Source organism: Carettochelys insculpta, chromosome 9, assembly GCF_033958435.1.
Source record: "Carettochelys insculpta isolate YL-2023 chromosome 9, ASM3395843v1, whole genome shotgun sequence".
NCBI lineage: Eukaryota > Metazoa > Chordata > Testudines > Carettochelyidae > Carettochelys > Carettochelys insculpta.
Genome location: NC_134145.1, coordinates 7,838,762 through 7,863,451, shown reverse-complemented (window position 1 = coordinate 7,863,451; position 24,690 = coordinate 7,838,762). Strand labels below are relative to the sequence as shown.

The 24,690-nt window shown below is 39.4% G+C and overlaps 1 protein-coding gene across 1 annotated transcript in view; it reads left to right on the top strand.

Annotated features, from left to right (window-relative positions):
• The window catches only part of SPATA6 (spermatogenesis associated 6), a 53,326-nt gene that overhangs the window by 15,402 nt on the left and 13,234 nt on the right, over positions 1-24,690 (top strand). Inside the window, exons 6-10 of the mRNA XM_075002824.1 lie at positions 3,278-3,358; positions 6,583-6,861; positions 8,930-9,017; positions 13,145-13,185; positions 16,113-16,294. Of these exons, the coding sequence (XP_074858925.1) occupies positions 3,278-3,358; positions 6,583-6,861; positions 8,930-9,017; positions 13,145-13,185; positions 16,113-16,294 (671 nt within the window). The remainder of the gene's footprint in view (positions 1-3,277; positions 3,359-6,582; positions 6,862-8,929; positions 9,018-13,144; positions 13,186-16,112; positions 16,295-24,690) is intronic.

Genomic DNA, 24,690 nt, shown 5'->3' with positions numbered 1-24,690 from the left:
CATCAAATGGTACAGCAGTTACACTACATAACAAGACTATTATTTTTTGTAACTCTCCTTCTCATGGACTCTTTTTGTTGTATTTTGTCTTAAGTTACATCAGAACCCTTTGGGGCGAAGGTATGTTGATCCATCTGTCTGTACAGAACTATGTGCTGTGGATCTCCAGCATTCATTGAAGCTTGAGGGATCTCATACATTAAGAATGAATAATCATGAGTACCTGTATTTAAACTTGGGTTTGACACTATTATTGCTGGATTTTCCCTTCAAGAAGTTGTTTGTCAAGGTCTCTTCAGCCTCCATTCACGCTGACTGGCCAAGCCATTTTAGAAACGAGCCACATTTATGTTTTCACAAAAGCCATAATAGCTGAGGGGTAATTGCTATAGAGAATAGAATGAATTAGCATTGATCTTTTGGAGCTGCAGGGTCAAATGTACACTAAATGAAAATAAATTTGGTCTTAACGTACCCCATGGTACAATTCTCATATGGGAACAGGATAGTCCTGAAAGTAACTTCAGAAGAAATACTCATGGGAACTGTGATTTTTCTTCATTTGATATAATCGTATCATTAAAGTGACAGAACACTGAGACTGGAATGATTTGGGGCTCAATGGACCTGTCAGTTCCTACTGGATTCCTTGAATTGATGATGAAAGGTAAAAAATGTCTTGCAGCTCGTACACTTTGTCCCATAAGGGCAAACTGAATATCAGCCAATGGAGGTGCTAATGTGATGGTTAGAGGTATCATACTTTATCTGAGTGACTTGAGTAATGGAGATGGGCTTATGATGCCAGGTTGTATTTGCATGAACTTTGTTTAAATTAATTAGTTGAGTGAGTTGAAATCCAAATAAGTGTGTAAGCAAGTCCTCCTGAACCACAAATTGTAACATCATGTGATGCAGTTGGAAGCCTGCTTGCAGCCAGTCCAGATCTGGCCCCAGAGTATTTTTATGTGAACTTATTTTTAACTTCTAACTTTAACTTATTTTTATGTGAACTTTCATTACGGAGGTGCACTTTGTTCTGTAAGATTCCACAATAACTGCTTACATGCACCTTCTTGTCAGCATCCTGTCTTCATGCTCTGAGATACTATTTAGTCTGATGATGAATACAGTTAAAAGCAAATTACACTGTGTTAGGTAAACGTCTAATATTAATAGGAAGATATTTTCCCCAAATTAAAATATAGTTCCATTAAACATGACTGTTTAAGACTTAAGGAGAATAGATGTTTGAGTACTGCTAAATATGAACTTTATTAGACAATTTGGAATACTTCAACTCTGGCAGAAAAGCTAATTCATATCTCCCAGCGTTCTTTATGGTAAATGCTCACCCATGGGTTTGTATCTATTCAGACTCCTAATGTCTGCTCTGTGTCCATTCATTCAATGGTGAAGTGATTGTCCAGTCCGTCCAATACACATAGCAGAGGGGCATTTCTGGACCATGGTGGCATATAGAACATTAGTGGAGGTACAGGAATATGAGCCCCTGATCATGCAACTGATGTGGTTAGGTCCAGTGGTGTCTCCAGAGTAAATATGCGGGCAGATTTGGCAACGAGGGCTTTGTTTCAGGGAAAGTTTCCAGTATTGGTATTTCTGTGGTATGACGTGTGGTTGCTAGTGAGAATTTTCCTGAGGTTAGATAAGTATCTGTAGGAAAGCACAGGCCGCTGAGAAGGTAACATTATGTTCCAGTATAGGTTGTATATTGTTGATAATGCACTGTAGGGGTTTGAGTTGGACGATGACAAGTGGTGTTCTGTTATTAACCTTCTTGGGCCTATTAGAAGTGGTTGGTTTCTGGTACCTATATAGGTATAATACCTAGTTGCTAGTCCAAACTAACTTTCTCTCTGTTGAACAAACTTGGAATGTTTCTGTGAGAATTCTTGGTCTCTTTAAGAACAGTAGGTTCTCTTCTGAGGATTTTCATAGCAGATATATTAATTCTAATTCTCTCCTTTTTACACTGCTGATGCCAGTTGGTAATTCATGTAGATAATAAAAATCAGTGCTGATTAAAGAAGGTCAGCTTTAAAATGTGTTTATGCCCTGTGGTTTGACTTTTTCACTAACGTTAACCACTAAATAGAATTTGTCATCATCCAGGGTTCTGATGATTGTCACGGCTAAATGTAATGGAGATCATGTTAGGCATTTCCTTCTCTTGAACTTTTGATTTGAGTGCTCTAGCATGGGGCCAGATCATGCCATCTCATGAGTGGTGGGGAAATCAATAGTATTGGCATGGGGGAAGGAGTGGCAGAGAAAGGTCTCCCTCATAGAGTTCTCCCCAAATTCTTAGGGTAACAGAAGCAGGATTCACAACGGAAGAAGGCTTATTTGAAATAGCTTATGATCTTGGAGATCTACTGGAGACATGAAAACCACTGGTGCAGACGTCCTTTGCTTCCATACTAACTGCAAAACCCCTCTGACTTTCCATGGTAGGGCATATTTTCTTCCATGTGTGTCAGTACTTGGGTCCACCAGATTTCAGCAACTGTCCGGAAGGATGTCCACGCCTCTTGTCCCTTCCTGCCACCCCTGCCATATCTGTGTTCAGATACCTAGATACCAGCATCCTCTTTGGGTCTACACATGGATAGGTGTGCGGTGCTTGTAGGAGGTTGGAGGGATGAGGTTCCCTAGGAACAAATGATTCCTAGCACCCTTTTGTACAGCTGAGAAAGATGCATGTGTAGATAGAGCCCTCTGTCCCTTGAGCTATAGAGCATGTTGTGGCTCTTTAGTCTAAATACATTTTTTCCTAACATTATGCACAATCAGTGAATACCCAGCATTCACATAGATGTATGTATAGAAAAGCTAGTTTAGAATATGAAATAGAAATCACAAATATTATTGTGTTCATAAACCAGTTTGCAAAGACAGGTAGGAATAAAACTTGCAAAACATTGCTTGAATTTTTACTGATGCTGTAACGTGACATGAAAAAATCTGTAAAACTGCTTTTGACAAAGAAATATATTGAAATAAAAGTCAGACCTTAATTGTTGTACAAAAGCAATGTAATCATCTGTAATTGAATTGTCAGAAATGCAAATGTTATCTTCTTGACATTTACCATTGCAGTTCTGTCTTTTCTAATTATCTTTATTAAAGGCTGAAATTAACAAAGGAAATGGTTTAAAATTAGGAATGGTTTGTTACATTAGGTGACATTTATTTCTTTGATACCCTTTATCTTTAGTTGGAGCTTGATGTTCAATTATTGTCTCTCTTCTAGGGAATTGCACCAAAATTGAGATTTTCTACGAGCTGCCTTATTACAGAAAGCCTATTAAGTTCAGGAAGGACTCGTGTACAGGTTAGTATAATTTAACTGTTTGTGATCTAATTTCTTGATTTAAATGAATAGCTGTGCTGTCAAATGTTTACATGTGCTACTCCCTACCAACTTTTTTCATCTCTTTGTTTTGGTTAAGACAATTGTCATAGGTGCTTGACAACTTTATTAAATTTTTAATCAAGCATAGATAAAAAGAAAGCTTGGTGCATAACCATTAGGTGCTGAAAGTTCCTCAAATTCAAAACAATGAACACCTGCCATATCCTGAGATGGGAGTCTCTCATGCGTATGGAGTTAGTAACATGCCTTCTTATCATTATCTAAGGGTTTGTGTACACAGCAGCTTTATTCTGAAATAAGCTATTCTGGAAGAGCTATTCTGAAATAGCTGATTTTGAAATAATGCTGCTACACACAGCAAGTTGTTTTGTTAAATTAATCCATTTTTAAAAGGAACGTGCAGCGCGTCCACACTCAAAATACGCTTTTTCAATCCAAAATCAAAAGAATGTGGCTTTTCTTCCAGAAGCCCTCTTCCTTTCAAGAAAAGGATCAAGAAAAGCCCCTCCTTTCAAAAACTTCTTTTGAAAAAAAGCATGCGTAGATACTTCTTCGTCCCTTATGGTGCTAGCTTTTGCAAGCCCCAGCCAGCTCTTTCAAAAGAGCAGGGGCTGTGTGGACACTGTCTATCGAAAGAGTGGATCAAGCTTTCAATCTGCTTTTTTTGTGTGTGAAAGGGCTCTTTCAAAAGATCTTCCAGAAGAGATCATCTGGAAGATCATCTTTCAAAATATCACTGGAGTATAGACACGGCCAAAATGTATTTCAAAATACCACTTAGCTATTGCACAATACAGTGTCTACACACATATAGAGCCTATTTCGAAATAGAGCTATTGGATGCAGTATGGTTAATTTTGAAATAGGCTCTATTTCCTGTCTTAACAGCAGCTGTTTTGAAATAACTATTGCAAAATAGGTTCTATTCCTTGTGCAATGAGGTTTACCTAATTCAGAGTAAGCTGACTGCTATTTCGAAATAGCAATTGCATTGTGTAGATGCTAGGATAGTTGTTTCAAAGTAACAGCTGTTATTTCAAAATAACTTTACTGTGTAAACCTACTCTGAGTTGTTTAGTGAACTGGATATGACAAATTATTAAACTCAAAACTAACCAATAGATGAAATATAATTACCCTGAGAAATTATTTTTCTAATGAAGATGAATGGTTCATTTTAAAAGGCTATCATCAACTTGTCAATCAAATATCATTGTTTCATAATTTCCAGATGGATAAGTAATGCTTTAGATGAACTAACTGAAGAAACTAGAGGAAACTACATTTCTGCAATTTGTTTACTTTGACTACATTTTCGGTATAGTCAGTTTCACTGGTTTGAGCCTTCTGTCTTATTCACTCTTATGATATTACTCTTTTCCACATTGTTCAAAATAACGTTTATTAGTAATAGCAACAACAAAACTGACAAAGAACAGCGTTTACACAGGAATATGCAGATAGCTTGTGAATGTTTGTTTTGTGGGGAGATGATAATGACAGGTCTATCTTTATGCATGGGAACAAAGAAAACCCCTTATTGACATTTAAAGGAGGTTTTTTGTTTGTTTGTTTGTTTTTTAAGACATATATTACAAGGAAACTGAATATTTCTAAATAGATAAACCTAAAAAAAAAGTTGACATTGTCGCTTTAAAGAGATGCTGTCATGCTGGTGTTTTCTGAAGTGTACCTAATATGATCTTGAGATTTCTAATGTACTAAAATGTACCCGATATTGTTCACTTATAGAGTCTTAAACATGTAACTACTCATGAGTGCAGGTGTAAAGGCAAGCAGTAAACCATGAATATGTCCCAGGTACTCTGTTTTGGCTCTTATGTGCTGATGTAGGGCAGATGCATTGCATATACACCAGAGTCATGTCTGTCATCTTTTTATTTTAAAAAGAAAAATAATTCCCAAAAGAAAGTCATAAACCTATTTGTGAAATTTAATACCAATCAAAATAAGTTTTAATAAAATGCAAAACTGGCACTAAAGTTCCTGAAATTCCAGTTCTTCCGAGTTTGATATTCAAAGCCAAAATATGCCATTGAGAAAGCATTTAAAACATAGCCTTTTTTTTTCTAATGTGTCTCAAAGTATAAAGCTTATAGAAGCAGCTGAAAGGTGACTTTGTGGTGAAATTACAAAAGAGTGATAATGTATTTCAAATTAAATTTCAATGCTGAAAGTATTAATCTTGACAAGTGACCTTTAAACTGGTAAGTGAAGAAGTTTAATAGGGCTGGCTTTTTCCTTAATTCTTAGTTTGGTGATGCTGGTAACAAGAAAATTGTGGTTTGTTAATGAGCCATGCATGGGTACCATACGGTATTTTGAAGCTTGTGTCAGCTCCAAACTAGACCCTGGGCTGGCCTTTTAAATGGTCTCAGACTTTTGCCCCCAAACCCTGTATTTGTACATGCAAAGAATTTCATTTTTACAAGCAAATGGGTTGAGTTTGGCATAATTTAAGGGGAACACTGGAAAGTGAGCCCTTAAGATTGTATCATTGTAGCTTTTTTGGGGTAATAACCTCTTCTTTATAAAATAAATTCCCCATCTTTTCTAGAAAAATGCATTTTTCAAAGTAATTAACTAATAGAAAATCTTTGATAAGCATCTAAAACTCAAATAATTTAACTGTAAACAAAAGTTCATTTTGTTGCCATTCACAATTTAAAAAATTGGCACATTAATTTAACCTTACGCTCAGAAAGGTAAAAACTCTAAAAAGATTTTACAAAAAAAAGTGTAGCAAGATGAGCAAATATTTCCAAACCTGTAAACTTTTAAACATGTGTTAGGCAGAGCTGACATGAAATAAGCTAAAGTGACATAATTCAACTTAATTTTATATAGTGTCTTTAGCACCAACTGTGTGAGCAAGCTAATTGGATAAGTATCAGGCACTTAACCTTAAAGTGTGACATTTAACAATGTGCATTTTAGCCTCCTTCTGGTTTTAAACAAATTATTTTAAAAGGACTATCTCTGGTTCTTTTTCCCCTTAAATTACTGTATGATTATAGTTTTGTTAGGTTAACTTGAATTGACATATGTCTATTTTTGTCAGGGGTATTTGTTTCCCCTTTGCAGCTGTTTGTTTGTTGTATTATCAGTGGCAGTCTTTGCTTGCATGCTGTCAAGCCAGACAATTTCTCTTTTCACTTTAGGATAATTTGGATCGGGTGCATCATTCAACACAAAATGGAAGATTACAAACAAGGTCACCAAAGAAAAACACCCCTGCACCTGAGAAAAACAGGAACTGCTTAGCAACAAAGAACTATGAGCAGCCCACAATAGCTTCTAAATCACGATCTCCATCTCCATACACAAAAAGACGAATGTGTGAGCTATCAGAAGAAGCCAGACAACGACTGGCACATTTAAACCTGGGGCCTTTTGAATTCCGAAGAGAAACCGATAAACCTCCATTTGTAGTTAGACATGTATGTATTCTCTGCAAAATGTTTCCAATTTAAGCTCAGATCAAACATTATTCTTTCACTAAATATTACTCCCCAAATCCTAGTTGATATGAAAAAAAATATTCATCTTAAACAGCCTTATTCATAGTGATTTTAATGTAAAATTAACTAGAATAAAAGTCCTTTTGTCAATGTTGGTAACTGACAAGGATCAAACTCTTCCATGAATACCTTGTTTAAGGTCTGAGTGCTCATTCTTTTTCTTCTAGCATATTGGACAGCATAATAGGTGCATAATTCAAGATGGAAGTAATTGGTATTAGTATTAAAAGAGGCTGAATAGGATTTGAAAAAAGTGCAGAGTGACTTTATGAAAAATCAGACTTCCTCCTTCTTATCTTTCTTCATATTATCATCTTGTCTTTGAAATTCTCCCTTTACTAACTAAAACCTGAACTTGATCATTCAGGTCCCTGAACATTGTGATCCTGATCTAACAAGGTTCTTTAAGTATGTGAGCTAACAAGTCAACAGGATTACTCCTACTTAAAGCTAAACAGTAACAGAGAGGTAGCCATGTTAGTCTGTATTCTAATAAAACACACCAGTAGTCACGTAGCACTTCAAAGACTAACAAGATAATTTTTTAGGTGATCAGCTTTCATGGGGCAGACCCATTTTCAGATCTGAGGAAGTGGGTCTGCCCCATGAAAGCTCATCACCTAATAAAACATTTTATTAGTCTTTAAAGTGCTGCATGACTGCTGATTTGTTTTATCAATGCTAAACATGTTCTTAAGTATTTGGCTGAATTGGGGCCTGAATGCTAAGCATCTCAGAGGAGCATACTGTTTGATATCTACTTTAATGTTATTTTTATTCTTAATATTTTCCACAATCACTATAAACATCAACTAAAGAATGCAACCCTGAAGGATTGCAGCGAGAAACCAGAAATCGGGCTATTTTGTTTCTGATCTATAACATCCTGGTTACATGCAGTTCGAGTGATCTTATCTACCACATTATCTGATTATCTTAGTTATGTCTCTGATTGTTCCTTTTTTAGCTTATTATTAATGAATTCATTAACATCTGTTGTCAAACTGTGGAATTCATTTACCAGTTTTCTTTTACTTCTAGATATCCTTTAGAAATTCAAATGAGCCTTAAGCAACCATTAATCTTCAACCTACTGCTTATCATGCTCCCATGGATATTATTTTTTCTTTTAACTCAAATTAGTCAGTTCTGTTTCTGATCTATAGGTGATGTTCACAGTGTAATTATGGCACCTTTTCATGCCAATTGCTGATTCTGATTACACTGACGACTTCTGTGGATATTCTACAAAATAAAATACGCATCTGCTGCATTCTTTTAATATACCATATCCAGACTTCCATAGTTTTTCTGATGTGATAACACTCCTTAAAGGGTATCTTTAATTCTGAGGTCTTCTTGGACTGGGAATTCAGAGTGTTACATTAAGATTAAAATTTGAACTTGCTGAAACATGATTCTTTAATTGGGAGGAAGAGCAAAGCTTTACTGTCTTGGTGAGAACTGAACTATTTCTAGTAAATATTAGGTAGCTAATTTGTAAGGAATATAAAAAGGAAGGTTTTTCCTTTTTTTCTGTTGTATAACTGGTGCCTGTAACAGACTAAGCAAGTGACCTGTTTGGCAAAGTTAAAAACAAGATCTTACTTTTATCAGTTACTTTGAGTTACTGCAGGAAGGGTCTGGTGAACTGGCATTAATATATAAGACAGTATTTGTTGTTCTCTTGTGTGTCACCCTCTCGCTTCCTTTCTGGCTTTATAATGTCTAATCTAAGGGGTTTTATAACCCTGTTTTTACATTGTTTTCTGTGTATATGTGATAATACTATATTTACTCAGATAAAATATGGAAAATAGCTTCTGAAACATGCTTATCAAAGATCTCAGATTTAGAAATTGAACCAGAAAAGAGTACAGGAGGACATATGAAAGAAGGAAAGGTACTATAATTTGGGAGTGTATGTGAAGTCAGATCAAAAGTTTATCTCAATGCACTAAATATTTTAACAATCTTTTGGCTCCAGATTGAATATCCGAGCCCCCCTGTTGATGTTCATACGTGGCATCCCAACAGAGACAGTGCACGAGAAGCTTGGTCCAGGTTATCTTACGGTAAATACTGACTTGTATTTAATCTTAGATACTCCTTTTCCGTACAGCAGGCTAGACTGTTTAGCCCCGTAGAGTGAAAAAAGGATTTAGCCAGGATGCTGGATTGAATGATCCTTGTGTTATAAAAAAAGTGGATTAGAATATTTGATTAAACCACATGGTTGAGTCCTTAGTTCTGTATTATCTGTAACTAGAGTGTCCCCCAACACCAGGCTGATGTAATGGTAAAGCATAGGCTGTGCTAGCAGGGAGCCATCACAGAGGCACCTGATGAGAGATACTAACTGTCCCTGCCTTGGAATCCTACAAAGGCTTGCTTGCTTGAACAGAGAAGGCACTGGAGACCGCATGCCCAGGATTAGTTCTGAGGAGCCACAACAACCCTAACAAACCCCCAACTACTCACTTGAAACTGTAGCTCTTAGACCTCTGCACTGAGGAAATCTGCAACCCTTCCTGCCAGCCAAAGTAAATAACCTTTCACTAGCCACATTTCTGATTGGATATTGAGTCCCACTAGGACTTGTGCCTACAAAGGCTATCTACAGAAACCCTTAAAATGCTTGTCTCTGAATTTCAGTACACCTGTCCTGGATCACTAGCCTACAGAGTGGGTGTATTGGACCAGCACCATAGTTACATATCTTTTTGAGCTGAAAAATATTGGTCTTCCTACAGTGTTGGCTAAGCTTTGCCACTTTATATAGCTTCTGATCTTATTTCCTATGAGTGCGACATGGATTATTTGCTTTCAGTAATCCATGGATTAAAGTTAGAATCTGTTAGTGGAGAGCTATGTTGAAAACAAGCCTCCTCCCACATAGAGAATCTCCAGATCTGTGGAAATAAACTATCTGGCTCAGGTAAAATTAGGGAAGGCAGTACTTTAAAACCTGGCTTAATTTCTTCAGTACTCCTGATGCAAGATGATAAATACCATGAAACAAAGTGAACTTCATAAGTATTTCTGCGTACTTCTGTGACTCCTCACAAATAATACCTTCATTGCAGTTCACTGTGGCTACATCTACACGTGCAGCCAACATCAAAATAGTCTATTTCGATGAATAACATCTACACGTCCTCCAGGGCCAGCAACGTCGATGTTCAACTTCGACGTTGCTCAGCCCAACATCGAAATAGGCGCAGCGAGGGAACGTCTACACGTCAAAGTAGCACACATCGAAATAGGGATGCCAGGCACAGCTGCAGACAGGGTCACAGGGCGGACTCAACAGCAAGCCGCTCCCTTAAAGGGCCCCTCCCAGACACAGTTGCACTAAACAACACAAGATACGCAGAGCTGACAACTGGTTGCAGACCCTGTGCCTGCAGCATAGATCCCCAGCTGCCGCAGAAGCAGCCAGAAGCCCTGGGCTAAGGGCTGCTGCCCACGGTGACCATAGAGCCCCGCAGGGGCTGGAGAGAGAGCATCTCTCAACCCCCCAGCTGATGGCCGCCATGGAGGACCCAGCAATTTCGACGTTGCGGGACGCGGATCGTCTACACGGTCCCTACTTTGACGTTGAACGTCGAAGTAGGGCGCTATTCCTATCTCCTCATGAGGTTAGCGACTTCGATGTCTCGCCGCCTAACGTCGAAGTTAACTTCGAAATAGCGCCCGACGCGTGTAGACGCGACGGGCGCTATTTCGAAGTTGGTGCTGCTACTTCGAAGTAGCGTGCACGTGTAGACGCAGCTTGTATGTTAAACGTACTTTGCAGTTAGCTTGTAGTGGAAGGCTTGGAGATTCCAGATGTAGGCATTGGGATGCAAAGCCTTTCACCTCAAGGTTGTAAACTTGAATCTGTAACAGTTTGGTAAAATCAGAGCAACATTACCACCTGATGGACATTAAGCACTTATATGAAATGAGTTAGTGGTCTCAGGCCAGTCATTTAAACTGAAATATACCCAGGAAAAAAGTTGTCTCTTCTAACAATCATAAGGTTTGCTGCACAGAGACAACCCTTCCCATGTTCTGGGGTTGAAGAGTTATAAAGATCAGCCTTCTGAAGAATACAGATTCTTGCAATGACATGTTCGAACCCCAGAAATGTCCTCAAAGTCCTCTTTCCTCCTTCCGGAGGTAGCTGAGTCAATGCAGTTGACTGCAGATATATGTTGATCTTTTGAATAAGATTAAAAACTGGAGGTACCCTCTGCTTTCTGTGGAAGAGATTTAGAAATATAATCACTTGGTTGCCCCCAACCCGAAATTGCATACTAAATTCCATGATTTTGTCCCTGCAAAATCAGAGGCAGTTATTGAAAATTTGGCCCCACAGATGCTATGGCATTTTTAATTAAAAAGAGGTTTGCCCCAGTGTTTTAAAGAGAAGCTCTTGTCCTGAAGGATCTCAAATACAGTAGGGTCGAAACGTTTGTGAGGGTTCTGTGTTGAGTACCCTTGCAAGTGCTGAATTTTGCGAATACTGTATTGCAGCTGCTTCAACCTGGAGCCAAACTGCCGGTCTCCTACCTGGAGTCTGGAGGAAGTAGCGGCTGCTGGTGCTCCCTGCCCAGGGCCCCAGGGAAGCAGTGGCTGACGGTGCTCCTGCCTGAGGCCTTGGGGGAAGCGGCGGCTGCCAGCACTCCTGCCTGGGGCCCTGGGGAAGGAGTGGCGGCTACTGATGCTGCTGCCCAGAGCCCTGGGAAGCAGCAGCCTCTGGGGCTCTCTGCCCTGGAGCACCAAGAAGTGGTCCCTCGTGGTCGCTTGTGTATAATTGAATTTGCAAACCTTAGGTTTGCAAATGTTGAGACCCTACTGTATATGGTGTCTTTTAGATGTAACCATGTTATCAAAATTTGGGAACCATTCATATTAGTGGAATTGTTTCTGTGCCCGTATCTGTGGCTAGAACCGTGGTCCCTTTCTGTTTCTCCTGCTTTCTGGATACATTTTTCGAAAGAGTGGGTCCACATACAAAAAAGCGGATCAAAAGAATGATCTACTCTTTCAAAAGAGAGTGTCCACACAGCCCCCCACTCTTTTGAAAGAACAGACTGAGGATCAAAAAATCAGGCCCCATGAGGACTGCTCTTTCAAAAGAAGGGCCCTGCAGAATGTCTACATATATTTTTTTCGAAAGAAGCTTTTGAAAAAAGGCGCTCTTTCTGAAACAGGAGTGGAAGAGTGCTTTCAAAGGGAGCACCATGTTCTTTTGATTTACTTTCTAAAGAACTCTATTTGTGTGTAGCCACTCTGTGGGATCTTTCAAAAGAACCCCCTTCTTTTGAAGAATCTTTCGAAAGAATGTGCTAGTGTACGTATAGCCAGTGAAAATAGCTGGGATGTTTCCAGTTCCATGGTTACACAATTGACTTATCTTTTAGGATGAACATTTAACTTCCTTTTTAAAGTGGCTTATTAATAGAAAATAGGGTATGTATTTTAGTATAGTTTTACTCTATACTGGTCTAATCTCAGCAATAAATAACAATATAAGCCATTTCAGTCCAGTCACAGAATTGTGCTCATCCTCTGTGATGAATTGCCATCACCTTAGGCCATGTTTACCCTACCACATATAGGCAAAATGTATGTCACTCAGGAGTGGCCCATCCCCACCACCGAAGTGGCAGAAGTTTCTCGAGCATAAGTGAGAGCATGCACAGTTCTGAGTCAGTGGAAGAGGCTCTACCTCCACTTGTTGTGGCTGGTTTAATTATGTCGACAGGTGAGCTCTCTTCCATTGACACAGAACAGCTGTGAGTGATCTCACAGCAATGCAACTGAATTGGTATAGCTGTCCACTGTAAGGTCTCTAGCGTAGACATAACCAGGGCTTTTTTTTGTGCCGATACTTGCCGGTACTGAGTACCGAATCATTGGCAGCCCCAGCTGGAGGTGGAGGGTGATAGTGGGCATAACGTTTGTACTGCAATCAAACCTAAAGATATTCTCAGCTGAATAAGCATAAACTCTAAAGCACCAAAGTCTATGCCAGTATTTTGAATGACACAATGTATAGCAACTACAAGTTGCTTAGGCAACTGTTTGCAGGGTGAGTTTTATAAGTAATTTTTTAGAAAGGCTTTTTTTTTTTTTAAAAAAATGCCATAAATTGCACATAGCTTCTAGACCTGTAGTCTTAAAACTTGTTTAAAATTGCACTTTTTTCCAGATCCGTCACTTCTTGGCAGCTATAGACCCAAGTACACTAAAGTAAGTAATTAAAATTAAATTATGTGTAAATTTTCCTATGTTTTGGAGTGTTTGGAATGGAAAAAATGGGTAAGATTTCTTTTGCAGGTTCCTGAGTGAAACCAAGTGTACAACTTCTTCATCTTGTTTGATGCTGCATATTGCATTATTACCTAAATGTGCCCGCCTTATTGTACTGTAAAGAGTTCTCAAAGAATTCTGCATGCGCTATGGACATAAACAGAGTAAACAATCACATTCTACAGTTACAGAACTTATTTTTTATTTACAATAATGTCACTTTACTTTGTGATGCTGGAGTGAGTAAAGGCACCTTAAACTGGGTATGAAATTACATTTATGACCACATCCAGAGGATGCCTTATATCACTAGAGCATTGTAAAGTGGCATTGGTGTAAATGCCAGCTGGGCCCACAACGTTTTGGTTATGTGTTATTTGGTTTTTAGTTTGATGCTGGTTACTTCAAATATTTGGCTCTTGTGATTATTCTCAAGTTTTGGCTTTTCTTTCTCAGCTAGCTGCTTTTCCCACATTTCTGGTTGGGATACAGGGGATTGTTTATCTCATCCCCTGACATACATGTGAAATGAGATCTAACTTCTTTATTTACTCTGTCCTTTTTTTTTTTTCTTAATTTTCATCTTTCTAGATTTTGCTAGTAGACCATTAATTATTGCATGTATGCCCTATTAAGAACATAAGAACCGCCATACTGGGTCAGACCAAAGGTCCATTTAGCTGGGTATCCTGTCTTCCAACAGTGGCCAGTTAGATATCCTAATGACTGGCAAAAGAGGTGATACAGGGAGGGAGAAGGAAAGCAAATTAAAAGAATAAAACTATGATACAGGTCATACACTCTTCTCAGCTTTCACTGTGTAGGACTGCAGTTTTATGCGGCGTGTAAGTCTCATGCATCATGCTGCCTCTGGATTGTTCCATAGTGATAAGTGACACTGTACCAAGAATGTCTGAATATGCTTTTATGATGGATGTTTTAAATCCATTTTTCTCGAAAGGGGAAGAAGATATTAGCAGCAGTTTTTGTTTGGAGCACATAGGTAATAGATACAGATTAAATTCATCACTCTCCTGGTGCCCTTAAGCATTCCTGGCTCCAACATAAATAAAGGCAGAAGGGAAGACACCTTTTCTGTTGCCAAAAATTATTATGCAGCTCAGAACGAGATGTTGTTAGTATTGTGTAGAATAAGAGGATCTGAGAATTATCCAAAAAGTTTGGATGATCCTGGCTTTTATTTGTTAATATAGGTCTTGTGTTTGGTATGATGAGGAACTAAACTTTGGTTAAAGTTCACTTAAAATGCTCTATTGTGCAATGAGGTCAGATGTAGCCCTGCTTTTCAGAGGGGTTCCTGGCTAGAAAAGAGTAATCCTTGGAATTGTATTGCGTTCCTGTAAGTTTTTGGTATAAAATAACAAAAACAATTCCTTTCTCCCATAGGGCACAAGAAGCTTTAAAGGGCCAATTAGGAAGTTTTTTCCTAACATCCAACCCAAACTTCCCTTGCTGATATTTAAGCCCATTGTCAATCATCAGCGGTTAAGAAGAATATATTTTGTCCCTTCTTCTTGTAACAACCTTTTAGGTGCTTTAAAGCTATTATCATGTCTCTTCCCAGTCTTCTCTTTTCCAGACTAAACACACCCAATTCTTTCTGTCTTCCCTTCTGTGCCATATTTTCTAGACTTTTAACCATTTTTCCTTCTCTGGACATTCTCTAATTTGTCCACTTCTGTCCTAAAATGTGGCACACAGAGCTGGACACAGTACTCCAGTTGATGCCTAATCAGCACAGAGTAGAGCCGAAGAATGACTTCTCATGTCTTGCTTACAACATTTCTGTTTAGTATATATTGATCTAGCAAATGCTATTTCTGCGTAAGTGGGTACAACAAACAAGATGAAATGTGTCCTGTTACCCTAACTCTACAAGCTAAGCTGGAAAATATACATCCTTATCCCACCCACATCTTTGGTGCGAAGCTGTTTGACCAAGGATTCCCTCTTATGGGTCTGGAGCAATATCTAGAGATCAAAGTGTCAGTGCAGAATTTGGCCTTAGTTGATGGGACCAGCAGGGAGTGAGATGCTGGATAGAGATGGAGAAATACTAAAGATTCATCACAGTAGAAAACCTTTTGGTAAAGCTTAAGGAATATAGCATTCCTTCTAAGCCCTTTTGCATTGCTTGCACATATTTCATTAACAACAAATCCAGTCACTCAAGCTTGCAGGTGTAGCTTTCCGTAGCACTTTACAAGCTTCAAGAGAGAACCCATACAAAATGCACTGCAAAGATGTAGTATTCAGTTTGTTAAAGGGTCATAGCTTGGGCAAATAGGGAACACTTTCAGTGGAAATCTCCAACATCTTTCTTCGCTAGAAATCTGCACGGCACTTTCATCAGTAAGGGTTGTTTCAGAATTTGAGTTGTAACTTGTTTCCGCTCTCCTGCTGCTCCAAAAATAATGCAGAAATTCCTTTGTAATGAGGAAGAGCCGCTCCAGCGCCATTTTGCCTGATAATCCAGTGTGGCTGAAGAGTTTTGGCTGAGACTAAAATGTGCCCATTCAGAAGGCAATATTGGAAAATTTCAGCTGGAAAGGTGAAAACTTAAAGGATATAAGTGACTGAAAATGGCCAGTAGAGTGGGAGTTGGCATGGAATACCATCTTAATTATGAAGGTCGCTGCCACTCCCATTCCATTGATATATGCGCACCTCTGTAAATAACTGCCTTATGTGTATTGCTTAACACACACGTCTAATTTTTAACTTTCCACTTTTTGGTATATAAAATGAAGTGTACGTTCCTGCTCCCCATTAGTTTATGTACTGGCATAGCCAAGACACTTATTCTGTATTGTTTGAAGTTGCGCTGTCGTTTTTGTGTCTCACAGCTTATCAGGTCTCATCATGGGAAAGACTTAGATGGCTCTTCTGACAGCTGTGAGGAGCACCCGATCTTGAATACTGCTAGTAGGAAATTTCGTTCTACTGGTTCATTAATACAGTCAGCACCCTCCTCACTGCAGAAACATCTCTCGAGTCCTGTACTAAACCGTTCTTCTCTTAGAGAAAGGTAAAGGCTTGTTTTTATTTCTTGTCTATGAAATTTTGGGATAATGGGCAATTGTGAATAGTAGTAATGTTTACATAAGTGTTTGAATTTTTGGGGTCATACAGGCTAAAATGACTGTGGATTTCCTGTTCTATGTAGCCTTTTGAAGTGTCATCAAAGGACCACATATCCAAAATTTCGGGTGCCAGTTTTCTATCAGATGCATTAGTACAGCCCAACTGACATGGGTCCCAAAACCAAGGCAATAAAAATCTCATCTCCAATTGCACATTTCAAATATTTGGTATAACTGAAGTCCAAGTTTTGGCCCTGAATGTCTATTGCAGATCTTCAGCAACAATTCCTCAATATTTGGAAAATGCTAATGTTCCAAAAATTGATCTAAACATAAGGAACTTAACTGTGGTGATTGCAGTTGTAAAATATTCTGAAGATGTGTTGAACTTTTCACTTCTAATTGTAACCCCAATACTTGTTATCTTTATAACTAATACAATCCGAGCTTCTGTTTATAAATAGAATATTTACTTTAGTGTTTCTTTTAAAAATAACTATTGAAGTGGTGCATATCACAGCTGGATTTTAAATCCGTATGATGGTTTAAGTTGGTGTCCCCTTAACAGCAGCCTCTGCCTGACACTTTTACTAGTTGTTGTTACTTCTGGCATTCTGACTACTGTCACTGAGAGATTAATGTGTATTGTGTGTGTTCATGGTTCTTTTTTTTTTTCTCCTTAATTGTGTATCTGATAGCCCTGTTTGTGTAGTTAAGGTCAGTACGCCAACCTAATCAATGTTGCCCCTTCTGCGTGAGTCTTTCAGTGGCAGGAGATAGGAGAGACAAACACTTCAAAAACAACCTTTAACTCTTTTGTGCATGGTACTCATCTTTGCCAGTCCAGCTCAAAATCAGGTCAATATTCTTGCTGTTTGATTTCACGGGCTTCGTCCCAGCAGAAATTCAGAATCCCATCAGATGACCAAGTGTTTTGTTTCTTATCAATAGGGACACCAGTGTTATTAGTAAATACCGACAGTTTCCTTCCTTGAGAGCCAAGGCTTTTTTAAAAATGAAAATGTTCCAAAGAAACGTTTCAGTAGAAGCAATATCACAAAATAAGAAACCAAAGAGGAGCAATGAAAAATTATTCTGAACCTGATCTTAATATTAGTTCTGCTAAGATTGCTGAGGATTAACTGAATATATACTGGAGTTTACATTTGAAGTTGGCAAACATGTAGCCAGGGTCAGTTTTGCGAAATGAATTAAAATACCATTGGTCAAATCAACTTATTGTCAATATTACTGAGAGCATAACAAAATATACATATCTCTAGATGAGTCTAGAGCCTGATGTTGTGGTGACTTGATAAATATTGTCTCCAATCTATTTTGAACCAAACTTATGGAGAGCACTGAGGTCTTGACTACACTTAACTAGTAGATCAGCGCTCTGGAGATTGATTTCCTGGGGGTCGATTTAGCTAGTCTAATAGGAATGTGCTAAATCGACAACTGCTCATGCTCCTGTCAACCATGGTACTCTGCACAGCCATAAGGAGTAAGGAAGTTGATGGGAGAGTTTCTCCCATCAATCCCCTGCAGTGGGGATGCCATGGGAAACTGAACTAAGTTACATTGACTGTGGCTGTGCTATTTACATAATTGGAGATGAGTAACTTCATTCGGCTTTGTTCACAGTGTAGACCTGCCCTGAGCTGATAGCCTATATAATGCTCATCAGCATAGGACAACAGGCAAACTTGACCTCTTTTCGAAGCAGGTCTGAAGTGAGTGTCCTCTGTGATATTGCTTCCCAGAGCTCCACTGTTGGTGTGACTCACATAGCTATATACTTCCAGAACCTTCCTGAGCAATATATGGAAGGGGAAGAGGTGGCAGAGGCTTGCACAATTCCCTTGAGTTCTGCATCACGTAGCCCAAGGGTATCAATACCTTACATTTTCTAATAGTCCCTTGGTTCCTGCCAGAGTGGCCATAAAACTACTTCCTTTTTCTCTCTTAGTATTTGACAAATAAATCTAATTATAAAGAGATTGTTGGGCCCTGGATGAAACATTTTCTTTTCTCTGTTTTTAATTTTTCCTCATTTTTTTTGTTTTTGTTGAGGTGTCTTTATGTCATTGTCTTAGAGATACTAGGTTAAGACAATGGGTTTGGAGGTGGTGGTCTTGCCCCACACATGCTTTAAAGTGTCCTTGATACCTTGGAGAAGGGCATTGTAAGCAAGGATAGTCAATTATTTTTTGTCAAAGTTCAAATTTCTTGGTCAATGTCCAGACTCTAGAGGAAATAATTAAAATATAATAGTTAAACAAATGTATTTTGGGGTCCATTGTAAAGCACCTACAAGTCTGAGTTTGACTCATGGTCTGCCTATTGACCCTTCTTCCACTAATGGCTGTGATGCTCAAAAAGGGCCCAAATGCTCTGACGTTTCCAAAAGCAAGCTCTGGATCAGAAGTTCCAGTAGCATGTAAACCGAGGTGGCTTTCTCCTATGAAAGTACATCCCAAGAACAAGTAATTTGGCAGCTAACCCTTGCTAGATGTCAAAGCCTGATACAAAACCTCAAGCTGAAATCTTCCTCTTGTTTGGGACTCCTTTACAAACATTGAAATGGGTTCCACCAATTAAAGATCAAAGTTGTTTGGTAGGAGCTGAGAAAAGAATGTACAGGCATAATATAGAGTCACTTCTGGTATTGTGGGAGGCAACCTGAGCGTTGAAACTGAAGCATTCTCCCATTTGATGGAATCCTTTCCATTCTGTGCCTGGCAAGTGTTTAAAACAAGCCTGCCTGGCTGATTATTTCAGTTTGAAAGATGTAGATCATCATGAGCGGTCACATCTGGCCTCAGGTGTTTGTGTGACTCCTGGCAGGTGGGATTGAGAGGACATGGATTCATCTGTTACAACTGTGAACAACAAACAACATTCAGATTTGCTTAAGAACAGTCAAGGGTCCATATATAGGACTCTTTTCTTTGACATTGGCAAGAGTCTCTTCTTACTACATTCTTCTGTTTTTTCCTCATTCTCAGAGTACTGGGAAAGTTTTGGTAGCATAGTATTGGGTGATCTTACTTAATCCATCATGGGTCCACTTGACCATGTGTGTCCTGGCTCTGTTGAAGTCTGTGCGAGTTTTGCTTTTGACTTCAATGGAGTCATGATTTTGTCTCAAGTTTTTGGCTTCCAAGTTAGTCCCAGGGTAGTTTATTTACTGTCTTGCCTAAATCAAGATCTCCTGTCCCAGCAGGGTAATACGTACAGTCTTCGGGATCCTTTGTCTTTATAGAGATTACCTTTTTAGGGTAAGATGTCTTAAAATAGTGGAGTCCAGACAGTCATCCACTGGAAAGCAGGATACTGGTAAATACTGTAGAATTACTTCTTTAAAAGTTTGCTCATCATAGAAGCTGTGACCAGTTTCTTGGCCTGTTCAAACTGATTTAGACTTTTTTTTTGTCTCTATTATTAAAACTGTTCCTGGAAACTGCCACTTCTGCTTACTCTGGCCCTGGCCCAGTGAAAAGGGTCTCTGGCTTTGTCTATTCTGTGGTAAAAATTCTTTTAAAAATCATACAAACTTACGCACTCCTGTTCAGGAACCTACTCATCTTTTGGTCTTGAACTTGGTCAAACTCTTGGTGGGGTGTTTGACCTTTTAGGGTTGCTCTCTACATTGCCACTCAATGAAGCTTTCCTATTCTGTTGCCATTAAAAAATAAATAAATTGGAGATATACATCTTCTAGAACTGGAAGGGACCTCTGGAGGTCATCTAGTTCAGTCCCCTGTCCTCTTGGCAGGACCAAGCACCATTCCTGATATCTATTTTGCCCCTGATAACTATTTGCCTCCTCAAGGATTGACCTCACAACCCTGGGTTTAACATGCTAATGTGCAAGCCACTGAGCTATCCCTCCCCTCATGAGTGTTTCATTACAGGCCTTGATGACCTTATACCATATTCCACAAAGACCGGTTGCTACTAAAGCTTTACCCCAAGTTCTAGACAAATGTATGTCTGAGTTTTCATCTCAGTCACAGATATCTTTCTCTGTGTCTTTCACAATGCTCAGTAAGTGTGCTGAGGAGTGAAGTTGAACACCTTGAATGTCAAGAGCATTAGCTTTTACTTAAACAGGACAATGACATTTCAGAAGTCAGATAGTTTATGGCCTCTGGAGAAGAATTTGAGGGTCGATCACCCAAGATCAAAGACTGTCAAGAGGGATAAGAAATGTGTTCAATTATGTTAGAAATGAGTTGTGCCTGATTCCTTAAAGGGTTCATCAACAAGGGCATTTCGAAGTTGAAGGTATGTACATGGAATGTACCCTTACCTGAAATTGGCACAGTTGCCACCAAGTGGTCAGTTGACACCTACAGTCATTATTTTCTTCAATGGTTTAAGACCAACCCCCTTGGAAGAAGGTGGTTGGCTAACCTTTTATGCTGTTAATTTAATGAGTTTACTTATCAGCAAGCACTCTTGTTCTCTACGAGCCTCTATAGAGCTATCTCGTCTCTGCTTCAGAGCTCAGCGCTACACAGGGATCTTAGGGATGGAGAGAAACTGAGGGACCATTAGATGGGATGATGTATTTTTACCCTGTTTACAGAATTTAGCACTCAGAGGAACCACTCAAAACAATTATGTACTCCCATGGTCTGATTTAGTACTTGTGTACAGATTAAAAAAATGGGTGGTTTTAGCTATTCCTTCACAGTTAAAACAGTAAAATTCCTATCAAGTGGGAACAGCTGTATCACTATAAGGTTGCTTATACCAGAATAGTGTCTTGTGATTTGTAAACTGAAATAAGCTGTGTGCTACAAACCGTACCGCTGTTACTGGAACAGTTACAGCATCTCTGTGTTGGGAATATATGCTCCAAATGAATTGTTCTTAGTAAGTAACCAAGTGACTACAATGAGCACTGCCGAGATACAACATACCCAAGTCCTGTCCATTTTAGAATCAAGTATACCTGTATTTGGTTTTCTGGGCAATCTCTCCTGTTTTATGGGTAGTTCCTCAAATATTCTTTAAGCTGTGTGTCTGGTTATATTTATCTAAGGAGTTATTTTCTTCTTCTTTCTTTTTCTGTATTGCAGTAGTGCTCTCCAATTGTGAATCTGCTACTACAGTGCTTTATTGATTTCTGTCCTGTGATAGTTTGTTCTTGTATGTAGTTTCTTCTCAGCATGAAGTCTCTGCTTTGAAGTTGATAAATTCTTCACAGAGGCCACATGCAAACAACTACACACGCTGTTGGGAGGTTTGGTGGTGGGGAATGGATAATACACAAAGCAAACTTTGTCTGGTAAACTTTCGTGTTATTTCTGCTCTCCAAGACAGTGTAGGATTTCCTGCTGATATGTGATATGAGCAAATGAATGATTGGACTGTGCGACATTAGATAATAACTACTAATTATAAAGTTGATAGTTTTAAGCTGATTTTTATATCTTATGCACACATATATTTAAATTAGTAATAGTCTATTCCATCCTAAAGAATGTCTGAGAATTATAATAATCTATGTTAGAACATCCAGACTTGGTTCTTTTTTTGCACTAAGGTAAATGTTGTCTCTTTGTGTGACTTGGGGAAAAAACAAACAAACCAAACCTTACCTTGTAAAAGAAAATAGATGCCTTTAGTCACATTCCAGGGGAAAATAGTTATGCACCCGAGACATAGCATCTTTGAAATGAGAGATGAAAACTTCTGTGGTCTAGCTTTTTTCTAGGTCACTGAGCTATACTTCCAAAGTGTTTATACAATCTATTGGAATCAATAAACAATTTAAACTGATGTAACTGCAGAATGTTTGCAACTCCTGAAGAAAATTGGAAGTATGACAAAATACAGCTGTAGGAGTTTATCAGGGCAAACAGCCATTGAAACTAAATGACTTTTCATCCAACATTGCAACAAAATACAGTCACTTTAATCATATAAATAAGTAGCTAGTGGCTTTTAAATTACATTATTAGTAGTTTCAAGCAACTAAAAATCCTTTATTTATAGTTTAAGAAGCTGTGCTCTGAAACCCATTCTAAAAAATATCTCCAACAGGAGTTATCGTGTCATTAAATTTGTTTTAATTTTGATTATGGGCATTAGGTTTTCTGACATTTTATTTTAGGATGAGTTTTGATTGGTGTAAATATTCATATTATGACTTAAAATGTGGATTCGGCTTTGTAGTTATTACTAAAATTAGACAGTAAAGATACTGGCAAAACTAATTAAAAAGGAGCTGATACTGTTTTTAATCATTCTTAAGGTTTTGATTTTGTAAATTAAGTTCAGAGCTTATGTGATCAACAAACATTTCTTGTACCACAGTGCACACTAGTGGATTGTTCAGTAATACCACTGAAGAAATGCATGTATCTTTTGCAGTAAATAGTTTTCTCCCGTGGTACCTGGGTATATCTGTTCTGAGTGAATAAAATAGCAAAGAGAGTGTGTATGACCCCCTGAAGGATAATTGTAAATATAAGGTCAATAACAGTCCTTTGAAATCCTCCAAATTAACTTTAGCTGCTTTATTTCCTGTTTCAGAAAAGCAAATACTATAAACTACAGCAACTTGTCTGACCTTTCTTGCTAATATTAAACCACACAAGTAAATCTGAAAAATTGAAATTGCTATATGAATGAGACAAAGTGCCGCACTGTCACAGCCCATGTTTCATTTGTGAAAATAAGAACTGACATGATTGAATTGCTTGCAGAGCTACATTTTTACATGCATACGTTCAGTGGCAGTTTCTCCTGTGCAAAGATTAGAAACTGGTGACCGGAAGTAGTTGGAAGATCACATTACTAACCTTGATCTTTTTTTCTTAGATTGGGAGGATTCGGAGCTTGTCAGGAAGGGGAAAAACTGGGACTGCTGGACAAAGAGCCTGGAACTAAGAGCCAGTGTGGGGAGATAATGGGGACTGTAATGTGGGAGAAGGTGTGGCAGAGACAGATGGGAGGAGGAGCCTGAGAGTGGAGACTGGGAAGTTACTTGGCTGGGGAGCTGTGAAAGCAGGGGCAGTTCTGGTCTGCACCACTTCCCGCAGTTCCCATTGGCCGGGAATGGCAGTCCACAGCCAATGTGGGCTGTGAGCAGCCGTACTTGCTTTGAGGGTCTCGTGGCTTTGGACAAAGGGTTGGAGTGCAGGGGGCTGGGTGGGATGGGGTGGGGTCAAAGCAGTAGGCTCCAGGTGCTGACGTGAGGGCATGGTGTAGGGGACTGAGGGAAGAGGGTTTGGTGTGGGGGTCTCAGAGCAGGGAGTGGGGGTTGCAGAAGTCAGAGGAGAGAGATGGGTGGTGGGGCTGGAGTCAGGGAGGGGGTGAGGAAGGAGGAGTGTGGGCTGGGGAGTTCAGGGAATGGGAGTGCAGGAATGAGGGAAAGGAGCTGGGAGCAGGGTGAGCTTACCGGGGTGGTGATGGTGTGACTGCTGTGGCCAGGAACTCCCCTTGCGGAGACTGCAGATGCACTCTCTGGCTAGTGGCTCCTCCTGAGGGTGCTGCACTTCCAAGATGGCAGCTTCTCCCAGGAGGAAGGGCTATGAGCCCCATTGCCTGACCCGCAGCTGGTTGGGGGCGGGGGAGCAAGGAACCAGGGGCAGCCCCAGTCTGTGGTTGCTTGGCCCCCTTGGCCTCTAGCTGGTTGGAGGCGGGGGGAAGGTCCAGCAGCAATCCATAGGCCTCCAGCTGACTGGGGGGTGGGCAAGTCTCCTGGGAGGGCCATGCTGCTTCTCTCATCCAGCACTGTTTGTGGCAGCGGGGCCACTTACCAGGTCCATTGGCCAGCCATGTGGAGCTCCAACACCAGCTGGGCACTTCCCTGGTGGAGTGTCTGCCCCTGGTTGTCACTCTTCACTATAGGTGGTCCCAGTGCTTGTGACCCCCAGTGGTTACCATACAGTACAGCATCTCTCCTATTTGTGCCCCCTCCCTTTCCCATTCCAGGCATGGCTCATTTTCCGGGCACAATCAAATTCTGACCAGTCTTTCAGTTGCGAAAAGGGAAGCTGTGTACTGAATTTGATGGTTCTAGCTCTTACCGTGTAAGAGCCATTCTTGGACAAACAAACTTTCTCAAATATATGGTAGGTAGTTAACAACAAAATGAATTTGTACTACTGTAGCTCTTTTGGGTTGAGCTGATTACTAACTTGGCTCCTGGACCACTGAGCATCACTTCTTTAGCTCTATCCCAGAAGAGAAAGAGAGGGTTGAATGTCAACCTTCTTATGTTCCACAAAGACAGTAATAATTTGTGTTTCTTAATTTAAAAAGCTTCACAGCAAAAAGTGTTGTCCCTCTTTAAACTAAGAATATTTGTTTGATTTTC